Raw genomic sequence first — 16,019 nt, 5'->3', positions numbered from 1 at the left:
TTTTTCCACTAAATAGCGACTTAATATTTTTTTTATTTAGGCAATTTTCACAAAGGTTTAACAGCTAACAAATCACTCAAATTCACGTTCGAGATTTAATACTTGAGGAAAGCATGCAGAATCATCTTATTTTTACTCAACAAAAGCAAATTTTGTATTTTTCTATATACAATCACAATTAGGTTGAATTCCGATGTCACTATTGCCGGCTATCAAGCCGTCGTAGTTTTTAGATTGAAAGGTTACATAGAATAAAACATGTAAAAGCTGAAATGCTTGAGAGGTAGAAAAGCGCTTTACAAGTATAACACCATTTACCATTTTTGTATGGACGCAGAAATGTCTAAATTACTAGTTTTTTGCCAAAAACGGGCAGTTGGCCGAAAATTACCTGTTTATTTGAATGTAAAGCTATTGTGTATGGATACAAAATCCAACATGGCTACCATCACAAAACGAAGAGCTTTTGAAGTTGAAATTTCTTTTAAATAACTGTGTAAATCCCGGAATTTCTATACACATGAACATAAAACAGTCTAGATTCTTGGTTAAAAACAACAAAATAGGCAGTTATCATTGATTTTAATATTTCAAGCTGAAGTTACGCTGATATTTTTCCATTTAATTTTTTTCACAACGTTTCAAAGTGCTTGCATGGTGCTATTTTATATGATTACCTCAAATCCTTGACCAAATCACTCTTGAGACACTCCTGCCTGCTTGTATGCACTAAAACCTTCGTCCTGTTTCCAAGTTAATCCGACGTTAGAACGCAGCGTGTGTTTGAGTTTATCACAGTGAAACCCACCGCAACGCTCTGCTGGGCCGGCCCCCTACGGGACGCCGTGGCACAATGTCTGTAGGAGCTGTCTCGTGAACTGATTAGTGAAGTCTATGTGTGAACTCAATGTCAATGTTCTAATTTCCCTTCTTATGTAGGATTGACCTCGCGGTGCTATTGGGGAAGACTCCCCCGTCTTCCTCGTCGGAAACTGAACCCCAACCCGTCGAGGCCGCCCAGCCCCCCACCTTACCCCAGTCCCTAGTTTTCAGCAACTCCAAGCAAGGACCCCCCTTATCCCAGTCCTCCTCCAACACCCCTTATACTCAGCACAGCATGGTGAGTGACAGTGAGGACTTATTCTCTTGCTGGTTGGCATTACTGATGCATCATTTTGACAACAGGTTAGCATGCTGAACAAGAGTTTTGGGGATGTAGCGGACCAGAAAGGAGGTACCAGCGGGACCACCGGCTCCCAGTTCCTGGAGCAGTATAAAACAGCCCAGGCACTGGCTCAGCTAGCAGCCCAGCATTCCCAAACTGGGGCTCCCAATACGAACCCTCCATCTTGGGACAGTGGTGCCAACTCAAGGGCGCAATATGGTGAGATGACACCACCACATCTACTTCAAAATGGGATACATACATATTTTTTATTTCAATTAGGCATTTGCCGGTATGAGAAACTGACGGTATGATAACCTTAAGCAAAAATATCACGGTATCACAATATTGGAATTACAGCTCTAAAATGTGTTCCCTTGAGATATCTGGGTTTTAAAAAAAATCAGTTAAACAGGATTTTATTTATTTATTCTTATTTATTCTTCAATACACATTAGAAAATTGTAACATAAGTATAATTAAAAGTTAAAATACATTTAAATAATAACTTGATAATTCTAAATAAAATGAAAATAAATGCACTCATTTAAGTGAGCATAAACCCGCAGGTCAACATTACTAGTATTACCATCAGAACAAAAATAATTGAAAAAAAGCATGTGTGTCTATCGTGTCTACATTATAGACCCCAATCACCAACGTCACACAATCACGTGATCGCTGTATTGTGCCGCCATATTGTCCGTCATTGTGTGTACGTATTGTCATTGATCGTAGTTTCTAAAGGTGGATTCACTTGCAAATTATGGAAGCCCCGGTGCTTTCAGACGCTGTAAACTCATTGGATGAGTTGCATAAAAGCAGTTATTTGGAAAAGCTTCCGTCGATCCAGTCGCCAGATCCGTATTTGATGCCCAAACCGATGTTTCCTCCCGTCCGGTCCCGTCCCGTGCGGTAGAGCTCGTCCTGAGACCACAAAATTTCCTATCATACTCCAGTTTATGTCACAATGAGGAGTCGGGTACCCAAAATTGGCACCGGCCCGAATATAAACCGACATTTGGTCAGCTGAGCGTCACCATTGTCACGATTGTAAAATGAAACTTGATCGACAACAGGCCAGTATGTGCCGAAAAATAGCTACCCCGCGTGAAATGTCCCCTGTGACGTGAAAACATCAAATGTTTTCATGGACGCATTACAGTAATGGATTTACGACTAAGATCAGTTTTAAATAATTAAATTACACAAAATATTAGTACTGTATTTTAGTAACAAATCGTGGACTGGGCCACATTACCATCTTTGAACAGAAATGTATTAGTCTACAGGTTTTCACGACCATATCCCAATGACAATCATACAGGTATGACATTTATTAGTTCATGCAGAGTAAAATAATACATATTCACGGTACAAGAAAGTCATTTCCGTGTGGGCGCTCCCGTCAGGGGGGACATTTCACGCAGGGCGGCTATTTTTCAGCACAACACCTGTTGTTGCGCTCACCTTCTTGCTGCGTGACCGTGGCGACGAGCTTCGTGGTCTCCATCTGATGATGTCTGCGATCGGGTTGGTATCATATTGATGTTTTCGCCGCTGTCTAACGGCTTCATGGACCGAGATAAACAAACCGTGCTGCTTTAGAGATTTGCCCTTTTAACAATGGGCACGCAGCAACTACTAAAATGGCCGTTTATCTTCTCTGTTACTGCAACCAACCGCCACACATGCCTTCACCATTTTGATTAATCAATGTTAACAATTGTCAGGAAGGTTTTTGGGTTCGTTTCCTAGGCGGTGATTCCTTAGACAAGCAGAAAAACACGCAGTAATAGGAGGAATGTACGTAGCGGTAATATGTAAACACGATGAGCTGACGGATAATATGGCGGCACCATTCAGGGGGCGGAGTTGTGACGTCACGTGATTGGGGTCTATACCCACACTCTATTTCTCAACACAGACGGTTGCCAGAGAGGAGAAAAACAAGTTTTACCACCGCTAGACACACTAATTACACTGGAGTTAACTCTCGTAGCTGGTGGGAAACGTTCATGATACTGTTCACTAACCTTTAATTTTGTATAAATGCAAAATCATTGGGGTATTGCCTTTTCAGCAGCCACCGTCCGCAAACATGTTTTACATGTCGTTTGGCCTTCCTCCTCTGAGCGGCGGCCGTCTTTAACTTTTCTGTAATCGAAGTATTCCCATACCAGCGATTGTTTTCTTTGATGGGAGTTTCACCTCTATCAGCCATCGTGCAGCACAGCTGACTCACTGACACTGAGCAACAACTGGTGGGGTAGGGTTGAGCCTTGCAGCTGCAAGTGAGGGATTTCTCCCTGCATTTTCAAGACATAAAAAATAGCTAATACCGAATGGACAATATGACGGAAAATTTTTGCCATTTGAAATCATGACGTTTTCTTACCAATATATCCCGTGAGACCAGTGATCGGCACATGTCTAATTCCAATTCTGTCTTTCCGTTCAGATATGAAGACTCAACCTGAGTCAGCCATCCACATGCCCTTTGCGAAGCGCCCGCCCTTCCAGGCCGCAACGCCCACCACGTCGTCCATGTTGGAAGTTTTCTTGCCTCCTGCCGCCACCTCATCCGCTTCCTCCTTGCCGCCCCAAACAACAGTCTCCTCCCTTCCCAAAATGGCGCCGGTCACGTCGTTGGGTCAACAGGTTTCCCCTAGTTCCTCGGACGCGCAGGGGTCCAGTCCACTGCCTCTGCAGCAACACAAGCTCCGACAGCAGAAGAAGAGGACCTCCATTCCAACAAAGGTAAAGAGATGAGCTTTGTACATGTTTTCTAAACGACTTCTGACACTTTGAAAGGGGATGTTAGTCACTTTGTTTCAATCTTCTGAATGATTTTTTTTTTTTTTTTTTTGAAGACATTAACATTACAATGTTACTTCAACAGAACGCATCCATTTTTAGGTTGTGTAAAAATAAGCTTACTGTACTCAAGAACTCATTTGAAGATATTCAATGCAAAATTTAATTAAGGTCAAAACTGAAAAGCCACATCTTGTCCGATAACTATTCACTGTCTAAAACATTGTGATGACATACAGTGCTGGCCAAAAGTATTGGCACCCCTGCAATTATGTCAGATGATGCTCAATTTCTCCCAGAAAATGATTGAATTACAAATGCTTTGGTAGTAATATCTTCATTCATTTTGCTTGCAATGAAAAAAACACAAAAGAGAATAGAAAAAAATTCAATAATTCTCATTTTACAGAAAACTCCAAAAATGGGCCGGATAAAAGTATTGGCACCCTTTGAAAAATCATGTGATGCTTCTCTAATTTGTGTAATTAACAGCACCTGTTACTTATCATTGGCACATAACAGGTGGTGGCAATAACTAAATCACAGGTGCAGCCAGTTAAAATGGATTAAAGTTGACTTAACCTCTGTCCTGTGTCCTTGTGTGTACCACATTGAGCATGGAGAAAAGAAAGAAGACCAAAGAACTGTCTGAGGACTTGAAAAGCAAATTTGTGAGGAAGCAAGGGCAATCTCAAGGCTACAAATCCATCTCCAAAGACCAGAATGTACTTTTGTCTACCGTGCGCAGTGTCATAAATAAGTGTAAGCCTCATGACACCGTGGTTAACCTCCCTAGATGTGGTCCCAATAGAAAAATTGACGAGAGATTTCAACAAAAGATTGTGCGGATGGTGATAAAGAACCTCGACTAACAGCCAGACAAGTTGAAGCTGTCCTGCAGTCCGAGGGTACAACAGTGACAACCCGTACTATCCGTCGGCGTCTTAATGAAAAGGGACTCTATGGTAAGATACCCAGGAAGAGCGCACTTCTGACTTGGAGACATAGAAAAGCCAGGCTGGAGTTTGCCAAAACTTATCTGAGAAAGCCTAAAACGTTTTGGAAGAATGTTCTGTGGTCAGATGAAACAAAAGTAGAGCTTTCTGGGAAAATGCATCAACATAGAATTTACAGGGGGGGAAAAAACGAGGCGTTCAAAGAAAAAGAACATTGTCCCCACAGACAAGCATAGCGGAGGTTCCCTGATGTTTTGGGGTTGTTTTGCTGCTTCTTGCACTGGACTGCTTGACCGTGTGTATAGTATTATGAAGAATGAAGACTATCAACAACTTTTGCAGCATAATGTAAGGGCCCAGTGTGAGAAAGCTGGGTGTCCCTCAAGAGTTCATGGGTCTTCCAGCAGGACAATGACTCAAAACACACTTCAAAAAGCACTAGAAAATGGTTTGAAAGCACTGGAGACTTCTAAAGTGGCCAGAAATGGGTCCAGACCTGAATCCCATTGAATACCTGTGGAGAGATCTGAAAATGGCATTTTGGAGAAGGCACCTTTCAAATCTCAGAGACCTGGAGCAGTTGGCCAAAGAAGAATGGTCTAAAATTCCAGCAGAGTATTATAAGAAATTCATTGATGGATACTAGAAGCGGTTGTTCGCAGTTATTTTGTCTAAAGTTTGTGCTGTCAAGTATTAGGCAGAGGGTGCCAATACTTTTCTCTGGCCCATTTTTGGAGTTTTTGTGTAAAATGATAATGATTTTTTTTTTCCATTCACTTTTGTGTTTTTTCATTGCAAGCAAAATAAATGAAGATATTACTACCAAAGCATTTGTAATTGCAATCATTTTCTGGGAGAAATTCAGCATTATCTGACAGAATTGCAGAGGTGCCAATACTTTTGGCCAGGACTGTAAGTAACAGTAAAGAGTAGAGATGGGAATCTTTGGGCACCTAACGATTCGATTACGATTCAGAGGCTACGATTCGATTATAAATCGATTATTGATGACCCCCCCCCCCCCCCCCCCCGCTAATGTTTTGTACATTAGTTACAAAAACTGTTTAAAAAAAAAAAAAAAAAAAAAGCCTCGCAGGCTTAAATAAACGACTATTTCAGTATCAAGTTAAGTTAAAAACAATAAATAATATACTCAAATCCCCATTCTGTATCAGCAGCTTTAAACTACATTCAATTAATTTAATGTTGTCAATCAACCGTTAAAGTTTTTAAAATTGCTCCTGTTATTCCATAATTTCCCCTTTGTCTACTTTCGACATGTGAAAGTTTTAAAACTATTTTAAAGATAGATTCAAGTCAATATTTTGCCCATTTAGGAGTATTCTAGATAAAAAGTTTAATTAGGTTCGCTCGGAAGGTTCGCTACAACAAAGCCTTCCTGGGAAGTCTACTGCTTTAAGATGGTGGCCATTTACTAACGCCTGCATCTAGCTTTCTCTACATGTGCTGCTATCGCCACTGAGTCTATTCTGCATCTAGCCCTATATAAAAATGATATCTACCATACCATTATGTGGCCGTACTTTGTAGCAGCTTTCAGCAGCAGTCAGGTATGTTGTTGCTTTTTTATCACACGGCATGAGTTGAGCTAGAGCCGTGAGTTGAGCATTGGCATTACCAGAGGGGCCGGGTAATGACAAGCATGATGTTTAGCTACTCTCGCTCCATTCCTCATTGCGTCCCGAAGACCGCGCAGCACGCTGAGTGTGTTTTACTTCCGCTTTACTTGACATATTTCAATAATCAGAATTTGGATGTTTGTGAATCGTTCTCGAATCTTCCACGGCCGAGTCGCGAATAATCTAAGAATCGGAAATTTCGCACACCTCTAGTAAAGAGTAACGGTAGATTTTTTTTTTAATTCGCGGGATTCTGATATTGTGCAAAACCGCAGGTGTGACAACCAACCCCCACTCTCCGGTATATTATGTATGTAATTTCTCAAATGGATGCTTGATTAATGACAGCGTTGTTCTTTAAAAAATTATCCAGATTCCGTCAATGGCAGTGGAAATGCCTGGGTCGACAGACATCTCCGGCCTCAACCTTCAATTCGGAGCGCTGCAGTTCGGCTCGGAACCGACGCTGCCCGAATACGAGTTGGCCTCCTCCAACACGACGCCTGCCAATCCAATGCAGAATAGCCTCTACTCCACCCCCAATAGGTTAGTGCACAAAGGAATGCAAAGTTGTGAAGGTATTTGGAATGACCTCCTCCTTGTTTGTCTTGTGAAGTCTGTTAACGTAAAGTGCTGTCAATCTACAGTGAGTCAACTCCAGCTCTTTCCAACTCCAGCCAGATGGAGCTGTACGAGCAGAGAGCGCCTCAGACGCGACGTTACCCTCCCTCCGTCTCCTCGTCCCCGCAGAAAGACTTGCAGCCAAAGGTAGACAGCATAACATCCAGGCCAGATGTTCTGACGCGCTGAATATTAAGCGTCCTGTTTGACTTTATCAATAGGCTTTTGCCAAAGAAACCAGTGAGCTCATATACATTGTTTTTTTTACAGAATGGCTTCAGTTCACTACAAGCAGCGCAATCTGTGGAAGGCAAGTGTTTTGTTTCTTGATGCATTTTTTTTGGAGAATGTTGCAAATGTTTCACTAACAGTCTCATTATATTTAAAATCTGTTTCTTTTTTTTTCTTTTTTTTTAATCATGTATTTTTTTTCCCTCCATTTTGTTTTCTGTTGTATTTAATTGAAGTTTGATTTCTTTTATTCCACTGATATTCCTTTTCTTGTTTTTTTCTTTTTCATTATTTTTTTTTAATTCAATTCCTTTGTCATTAACTTTCTAGCTGCAGCAGGTTCTGCAGTCGCAGTCAAACCAATGTCAGACTCTGTAGCGCCACCACCGGCGGTCGCCAGCATGGCCGCTCTTTCAGACGCCAGCTCGGGTCCGGCTTCCCTGCTGACGACGTCCAATCAGACGTCACTCGGCGCCTTGGGGCAAGGCGAAGAACTGCCGCCGAGCACTGTTCCGCCTCCTCAGCACAACAGGTGATGACGCGAGACAACAATTTCAAACTGGCCACAACTATGTGAAGACGGGATTAATATATTTTTTTTTTTGTTTTTATACAGTGCGCTCTCGTCACAGCAGAACAGCCTTGCTCCATCTTCGGGTCGAACATCCAACTCTAGCCTACTGGTAAACTCGCCATATCGACAAATGTTACTGGTCTGATGTGGATTCATTTGTATCTTGGGGTCATCAGAGTACTTCTTTCTTACTTAGCACCCGAACGTAGACGGCGACTCCAGCCTCCACTCCTCCTCCTTCCCCTCTGCCTCAGCCGTGTCGTCATCGTCGTCTGTCCCCTCCACTTCCTCGGCCACCACGCCGCAGGTGTCTCTGGGGACCCCGGTTTCGGCCCAGTCTGGCCTCGGCCCCGTCAACAACATGTCCATGGGGCTCAACGCGCCATCCATGGGAGCGCAGGGTGTGGCCCCGTCCCCCGCTGCCATTTCGATTTCCGCCGCAGCGGCCTCCAACGCGCCTTCCTCAGTGACTTCCTTGTCGTCGCGCAGCTCTGCAGCATCCTCAGGTTAGGCATGCGGCAAGATCTTCTTGATCAGTGCCCAACCCAACACATTTCCAAGCTTTAATAATGTTACATCTTCTGAATCCATGTTCTTTTCTTGTTAAATGTAGGGAAAGCCCCTCCAAATTTGCCCCCTGGAGTGCCCCCTCTACTGCCCAATCCCTACATCATGGCCCCGGGACTGCTGCATCCCTACCCAGTGAGTTCAACGCAGTCTGTAAATTGCAATACAACATGCGTCTTGTGTAGTAACAAAACATAACGTGTCAGACTCAGGTGTATGGCTATGACGACCTGCAGATGCTGCAGACAAGAATACCGTTGGTGAGTCAGAATTCCTATGTAACTAGTCATTTCCTATGAAATATATTAATCTGCTTTGTGTGCATGCTTCTAGGATTATTACGGGATTCCATTTGCAACCCCTACAACAGCACTGACTAGCAGAGAGGCCGGTTTGACTAACAACCCGTATTCTGGTGAGACTCTCTACTTAAAGGGATCCACTGATAAAGACTTGTAGTTCTTAAAAGATAAACTTTAATATGAGTTAAGATCATTTGATATCAAAACTTCTCTTGATGTTTTCGTTTTTATACAATTTGTAAAATTAGTTTAACTAGTAGGTCGCCATTGTTGATGTCACAGGACGGTGACATCTAAAGGTGTGTGAAATTTCCGATTCTTTGATTATTCGAGATTCGGCCGCTGAAGATTCGAGAACGATTCACAAACACCCATACTCCGATTATTTAAATATGCTAAGTAAAGCGGAACTATAACACGGTCAGCACGGTCTTCGGGACGCAATGAGGAACGGACAGAGAATAAACATTCACATTTCACAACTCATGCCGCGAGATTAAAAAAAAACGCAGACAGCCACTACAAACAACGCCCAGTTGCTACAAACTATACCCACATAATGCTACGATAGATATCACATGTATATAGAACTAGATGCGAAATGACACTACATCATCACCCCGTGCGTTCATTGCGCTTAAAACATGGCGCTCTCTGTAGGTCAAAACTTGTACTAAATATTATAGATTTTTAAATAAATGCCAATATTTTATGTGTTTCTAATAACATATTTTAGTTAAAGAGAACAATTGTGGCTTATTAGAGCCTGCAAGTCTTTTTAAAGTCAGAGGTTTCCTTTAATCTTTATCAGATCTTGAAAAAGTTTTTTTTATTGTCTTCTTCTGTCTAGGTGATTTATCAAAGTTCGGTCGAGGCGACGCGTCCTCACCGGCCCCCGCCACTACGTTGGCGCAGAATCAGCAGCAAAACCAGACGCAGACACACCATTCGACCCAGCAGCCCTTCCTCAACCCGGCGCTGCCACCCGGCTACAGCTATACCAGCCTGCCCTACTACACGGGCATGCCGGGCCTGCCCAACACCTTCCAATATGGCCCTGCTGTGTTTCCAGTAAGGCTTGGAGTTGTGGAAAGAAGCACATTTTCTCTTGGTTTCCCTTCCTTGATTAACTGGGGTCTTCCAGGTGGCTCCTACCTCGTCAAAGCAGCACGGCGTGAATGTTGGCGCGACAGCCACACCCTTCCAACAGGCTAGCGGCTATGGTTCCCATGGATACAGCACTGGTGAGCCGGCATAAATAGAAAATATAGGTTCTGGTGCCGAATGAAATTGTGGTTAACACAACACTACAAATGTAAGTTACAAGGACATGGCGTTAACCCCAAATTGACCAAAAACGGCATTTTCAGATGATTTATGCTTTACCTTTGATGGGGCAAATGCTAAAAGCTGAGATAAATGACTTAATACTGTTTGTGCAAAGAGGTAGTGTGCATATTTGTGTGTGATTTAATGTCAGGTTTGCTTGCGTATTATTTAGCGCTTGGGAATAAGTCCTCCATGAGCGTCATGTAAATTTTGTATATGAACCTGATTAAATGCATGGAGTTGATTTTCTCGGGCATATTTTGTTTAAAGGCTTTGTTCAGAGTTTTGCATTTTTTTTCACTCAATTCATTAAAAATCTGCACCCAAACATGCGTTTGCTTAAAAAAAATATGTATATTAAAGAAATGCAGTTGCGATTGCGAATAACTAATTTTAGCCTTTTTTTTTTTTTTTTTTTTTTTTTTTATTATATATTTTTTTAAATCCAAAGTAGTCATCTTTTGGTTAACATCAGTCTAACCCTTCCTCTCAAACAAACTTTTCTGTATGTGTTGCTGCTTCTGCTGCTTCCTGCCGTCACTCAAGCTCACTTTCCACCTTCCCACACACAAGCTGCGTGTTTCCCTTAAGCCCCCCTCCCCCCCTCACATAGCACTTGCAAACAATTGTTAGCCTCTACGTGGTTCGCAAGTGCTGTCTGAGGCAGGCTTCCCTCCCGCCTGGTGTGTCTAATGCTGTGGGCTGCGGCTGTGTCTCAACTGTTGCAGGCTATGAGGATGTGGGCCAGGCTTCAGGGAGTGGGGATTTCTGTAAGGGCGGATACGGCAACGCCGTGGCCGCCGCCGCCGCCGCCGCCGCTGCTGCTGCTGCCGCAGTCGCTGCGCAAAACAAACCGGCCAACTCTGTCAGCGGGCCCGGAGTAGGTGAGTCCTGTCCCGTGCCGGATGTTAAAAGCTGATGTCGCTTCCCAACCACCACTCCTTTTTGCTCCTTTTCTTTTGCCTCATCACTGTGCAGAGCATCATGCTGCTGTAATAACTTCAAATCACACTTGTTGACATCACATGACAGGCATTTATTATACAAACTACATTACATATGTCTAGTTTGAACTTGTCAGTTTTTAGGCTTATTTTTTTAGATAAATTATAATTTTCCGATGACTTCTGAAGTCGCACACCAGTTGACCCTGTTCTGCTTCTCGGTGGCGATACAGGGGGTCAGTGTGTGCCACAGCAAAGTCCTAACAGCGGCAAACACCACACGACAGACTTGAAACAATGTAGTCTGCTGGAGGTCATTTGCTGCTACAATTTTCATAAGATGTGAATTGTTGACAAATTGCTTCCCGGTCATTTGCCCTGTCCATTACCCCATTGTTTTTGGGATTTCTAGTGTTTAATTAGTCTTTTCTTGTGTGTGTTTTTTTCCAGGAGTATCTGTGACCTCGAGTAACACGGGGGTACCTGATATTTCGGGTTCTGTTTACACAAAAACGCAGGCAAGTACAATACCCTACGGTCCGCTATCAATATTTCTTGAAAGGTGATGGGAAAATTTCTGGGAGAATGGACTTATAGCCATTTAGGGAGCCAATGAGTTAGATGATGGAAATCTTTTTGTTAGATTTATAGCTACCTAGGTTTAGGTACACATACAGTGGGGCAAATAGGTATTTAGTCAACCACCAATTGTGCAAGTTCTCCTATTTGAAAAGATTAGAGAGGCCTGTAATTGTCAACATGGGTAAACCTCAACCATGAGAGACAGAATGTGGGGAAAAACAGAAAAACACATTGTTTGATTTTTAAAGAATTTATTTCCAAATTAGAGTGGAAAATAAGTATTTGGTCACCTACAAACAAGATTTCTGGCTGTCAAAGAGTTCTTACTTCTTCTAACGAGGCTCCATTCGGCACCTGTATTAATGGCACCTGTTTTAACTCATTATCGGTACAAAAGACACCTGTCCCCAATCTCAGTCAGTCACACTCTAAACTCCACTATGGCCAAAACCAAAGAGTTGTTGAAGGACACCAGAGACAAAATTGTAGACCTGCACCAGGCTAGGAAGACTGAATCTGTAATAGGTAAAACGCTTGGTGTAAAGAAATCTACTGTGGGAGCAATTATTAGAAAATGGAAGACATACAAGACCACTGATAATCTCCCTCGATCTGGGGCTCCATGCAAGATCTCACCCTGTGGCGTCAAAATGAAAACAAGAACGGTCAGCAAAAATCCCAGAACCACATGGGGGGGACCTAGTGTACGACCTACAGAGAGCTGGGACCACAGTAACAAGGGCTACTATCTAACACAATGTGCCGCCAGGGACTCAAATCCAGCACTGCCAGACGGGTCCCCCGTTGAAGAAAGTACATGTCCAGGCCCGTCTGCGGTTCGCTAGAGAGCATTTGGATGATCCAGAAAAGGACTGGGAGAATGTGTTATAGTAAGATGAAACCAAAATAGAACTTTTTGGTAGAAACACAGGTTCTCGTGTTTGGAGGAGAAAGAATACTGAATTGCGTCCGAAGAACACCATACCCACTGTGAAGCATGGGGGTGGAAACATCATGTTTTGGGGCTGTTTTTCTGCAAAGGGACCAGGACGACTGATCTGTGTAAAGGAAAGAATGAATGGGGCCATGTATCGAGAGATTTTGAGTGAAAATCTCCTTCCATCAGCAAGGGCATTGAAGATGAGACGTGGCAGGGTCTTTCAGCATGACAATGGTCCCAAACACACAGCCAGGGCAACAAAGGAGTGGCTTCGTAAGAAGCATTTCAAGGTCCTGGAGTGGCCTAGCCAGTCTCCAGAGCTCAACCCCATAGGAAATCTGTGGAGGGAGTTGAAAGTCTGTGTTGCCCAACAACAGCCCCAAAACATCACTGCTCTAGAGGAGATCTGCATGGAGGAATGGACCAAAATACCAACAACAGTGTGTGAAAAGCTTGTGAAGAGCTACAGAAAACATTTGGCCTCAGTTATTGCCAACAAAGGGTACATGACAAAGTATTGAGATGCACGTATGGTATTGACCAAATACTTATTTTCCACCATGATTTGTAATTCTTTAAAAATCAAACCATACGATTTTCTGTTTGTTTGGTTTTTTTTCAGCATTCTGTCTCTCATGGTTGAGGTTTACCCATGTTGACAATTACAGGCCTCTCTAATATTTTCAAGTGGGAGAACTTGCACAATTAGTGGTTGACTAAATACTTATTTGCCCCACTGTAGCTTTGCTAATAAGAATACGCAGGAAGTCGATGTAGCTTTTGTGGAAGTCGTTAGTTGCCCCACTTGGTTGCTGCCATTGGCAGCCCTCTTTATTCAATGGGAAACAAAAGGATGAGAGAGACAAGAAAGCGACGTAGAACGTAGAATAGAATATATAGACAACATGGAGGGCACATGGCCCAGGACAAAAAGGCTGACTTGAAAGAAGTTATCTCATCTGGTGACGAAGTATCATAAGGAAACCATAAATGTTAAGTGTGTCCACAATAATTCTAACACTTTTATTTTTTTTAAAGTCTTAATTATCCCAGCAATAATTAGAATTAAATTCTTGGGGATGGGGGGCAGCCAAATCTTAAAGGGAACCTCGGACTTCGACTTAAAGGCTCTAATAAGCCGCAATCGTTCTCTTTTACTAAAATATGTTATTAGAAACACATATAATATTGTCATTGATATAAAAATCTATAATATTTAGTACATGTTTTGACCTACGGAGGGCGCCATGTTTTATGCGCGCAATGGAGGTTTGGGGTGATGACGTACTTTGTCACGGTCACTAGACGAAGACTACAGAGTTACTCAAATTCCTCATACGCGGCGAGACGTCCCAACACATGCGCACATCGGTTAAAAGCAACAAGTACTCAGTATTTGTGTTTTTTATTGAGTTTTTTATGACCTTTTCATTGCCTCAAAATACATTTTGCATGTGTTTCCATCGCATACTTTTAAGCATTGTGTTTTCTTGTGGGAGCTTTAAAGAAGATTGTTGATCTGTTGACCACCTTAGTCACGTAGCATATTTAAACCACCCTTATTTAATATTATTACGTTTAGGAGAAGCGTGCGAAATTTCAGATTCTTGGATTATTCGTGATTCGGCCGTGGAAGATTCGCGAACGATTCACAAACATCCACATTCCGATTATTGAATTATACCAAGTAAAGCGGAACTAAAACACAGTCAGCGCGGTCTTCGGGACGCAGTGAGGAATGGGCCGAGACTAAATATCATGGTCAACTCATGCCGCTAGATGAAAAATAATAATACCTGACTGCGGCCGACAGCTGCGACAAACAACGACCAGTTGCTAGTTGCTACAATCACACGGCTACGCTAGACATCACATATAAGTATAACTAGATGTGAAATGACAGACGACAGCGGCGTTAGACCATGTATAGAGAACTAGATGTACAATGACAGACTTGCTGGCTTTAGTAAACAGCCGCCATCTTAAAGCAGTAGACTTCTCTAGAAGGCTCTGTTGTTGCGAACCTTCCAAGCGAAACTAATTTTTATCTAAAATACTCCTAAATCATTAAAATCTTGACTTGAATCTGTCTTTAAATGATGAAACCGTTTTAACACTTTGACATGTCGAACGTAGACAGAAGGGAAATTATGGAATAACGGGAGTAATTTGACCAACTTTAACGGTTGATTCACAACATTACATTAATTGAATGTAGTTTAAAAGTGCTGATACAGAATGGGGACTTGAGTATTTTATTGACTGTTTTTAACTGTTAACTTGATACTGAAATAGTAGTGTGGTTTAGCCTGAGAGGCTTTTTGAACAATTTTGGAATTAATGTACAAAACATTAAAAGCCGGGCGGGAGGGTTAAAGGGGGCATCAATAATCGAATCGGAGCCTCTGAATCGTAATCGTCATCGAATCGTTAGGTGCCCCAAGATTCCCACATCCTAATGTTTAGGTATTTTCCTTAAGGCATCTTTAGAATGTTCTGTCTGTATGCATCTAAACAAGACAAGCTGAAAGCGCACGCAAGTACTTTGGGTGTCAAATACGTTGGTGTAGCACATTTTGGCAGAACACCAGTTTTGTCATACTCCAGTCTCATCCCGTCTTTCCTGTTCATTTTGCTTTTGCTGCTCGTTTTGTGAAATATCGACAGTGCTCCCATGCTCATTAGTGTTCAGATTGAAAGGGTTGAACAGATGACATGTTTGTCGCTAGTCATATTCTGGAAGCCCGGGCGGGGTAATCATGTGACGTCAAGGCCCTGAGACGTAAACAACCACGGCGACCTACTAGTTAAACTAATTTTACAAATTGTATGAAAGTGAAAACATCAAGGGGTTTCAATATCGAATTATTTTAACTAGGGCTGCAGTTATCGAATATTTTAGTAGTCGATTAATCGATGGACTAGTTAGTTCGAATAATCGAGTAATCGGATAAGGAACATGAAAAATTAAAACACCTCAAACAGTATAAATTTTTAAAAATTAAGATCTATGTAAAACAAAAGAACAATTCGCTAACTTACATAGAAAAAGTCCACTAGCTGAAATGCTATAAAATGCTAGTTTTTTTTTTTTTTTTTTTTTTTTACAATGCTCTAAACAAATGGCTCAGACGCATATTCCCCCCAAAAATGGCTAATTATACCTTTAAACAAAATCATGAATACATTAAAAAACATTTGCTCAAACAAAAACTTAGCTTACGTTGGTCTTAACAGGGAGCAGTTGGATTCAGCCATGTGAAAAGAGGCAGACCAGAGGGCAGTGTATCCACCTTAATAAATAAAACTAAATCCAAACACTTTAATTAAACGAATACTCGAGGCAACAAA

At 42.1% G+C, this 16,019-nt stretch overlaps 1 protein-coding gene across 8 annotated transcripts in view; it reads left to right on the top strand.

Moving 5' to 3' along the window:
* The window catches only part of ubap2l (ubiquitin associated protein 2-like), a 32,214-nt gene that overhangs the window by 14,521 nt on the left and 1,674 nt on the right, over positions 1 to 16,019 (top strand). For 5 of the 8 annotated variants that reach the window (XM_057828019.1, XM_057828015.1, XM_057828018.1 and 2 more), the window contains exons 12-27: positions 940 to 1,120; positions 1,186 to 1,384; positions 3,627 to 3,925; positions 6,952 to 7,124; positions 7,226 to 7,346; positions 7,470 to 7,509; positions 7,761 to 7,962; positions 8,047 to 8,113; positions 8,201 to 8,510; positions 8,618 to 8,706; positions 8,778 to 8,831; positions 8,905 to 8,986; positions 9,724 to 9,944; positions 10,018 to 10,117; positions 10,931 to 11,086; positions 11,597 to 11,664. In XM_057828019.1, coding sequence (XP_057684002.1) covers positions 940 to 1,120; positions 1,186 to 1,384; positions 3,627 to 3,925; positions 6,952 to 7,124; positions 7,226 to 7,346; positions 7,470 to 7,509; positions 7,761 to 7,962; positions 8,047 to 8,113; positions 8,201 to 8,510; positions 8,618 to 8,706; positions 8,778 to 8,831; positions 8,905 to 8,986; positions 9,724 to 9,944; positions 10,018 to 10,117; positions 10,931 to 11,086; positions 11,597 to 11,664 — 2,362 coding nt within the window. The remainder of the gene's footprint in view (positions 1 to 939; positions 1,121 to 1,185; positions 1,385 to 3,626; positions 3,926 to 6,951; positions 7,125 to 7,225; positions 7,347 to 7,469; positions 7,510 to 7,760; positions 7,963 to 8,046; positions 8,114 to 8,200; positions 8,511 to 8,617; positions 8,707 to 8,777; positions 8,832 to 8,904; positions 8,987 to 9,723; positions 9,945 to 10,017; positions 10,118 to 10,930; positions 11,087 to 11,596; positions 11,665 to 16,019) is intronic. The other 3 variants (XM_057828022.1, XM_057828021.1, XM_057828020.1) reach the window with 2 other exon arrangements.

The sequence above is a fragment of the Corythoichthys intestinalis genome, chromosome 22 (genome assembly GCF_030265065.1).
Source record: "Corythoichthys intestinalis isolate RoL2023-P3 chromosome 22, ASM3026506v1, whole genome shotgun sequence".
Lineage (NCBI taxonomy): Eukaryota > Metazoa > Chordata > Actinopteri > Syngnathiformes > Syngnathidae > Corythoichthys > Corythoichthys intestinalis.
Note: the sequence above shows the minus strand (reverse complement) of the source record. Positions and strands in the feature narration are given on the sequence as shown.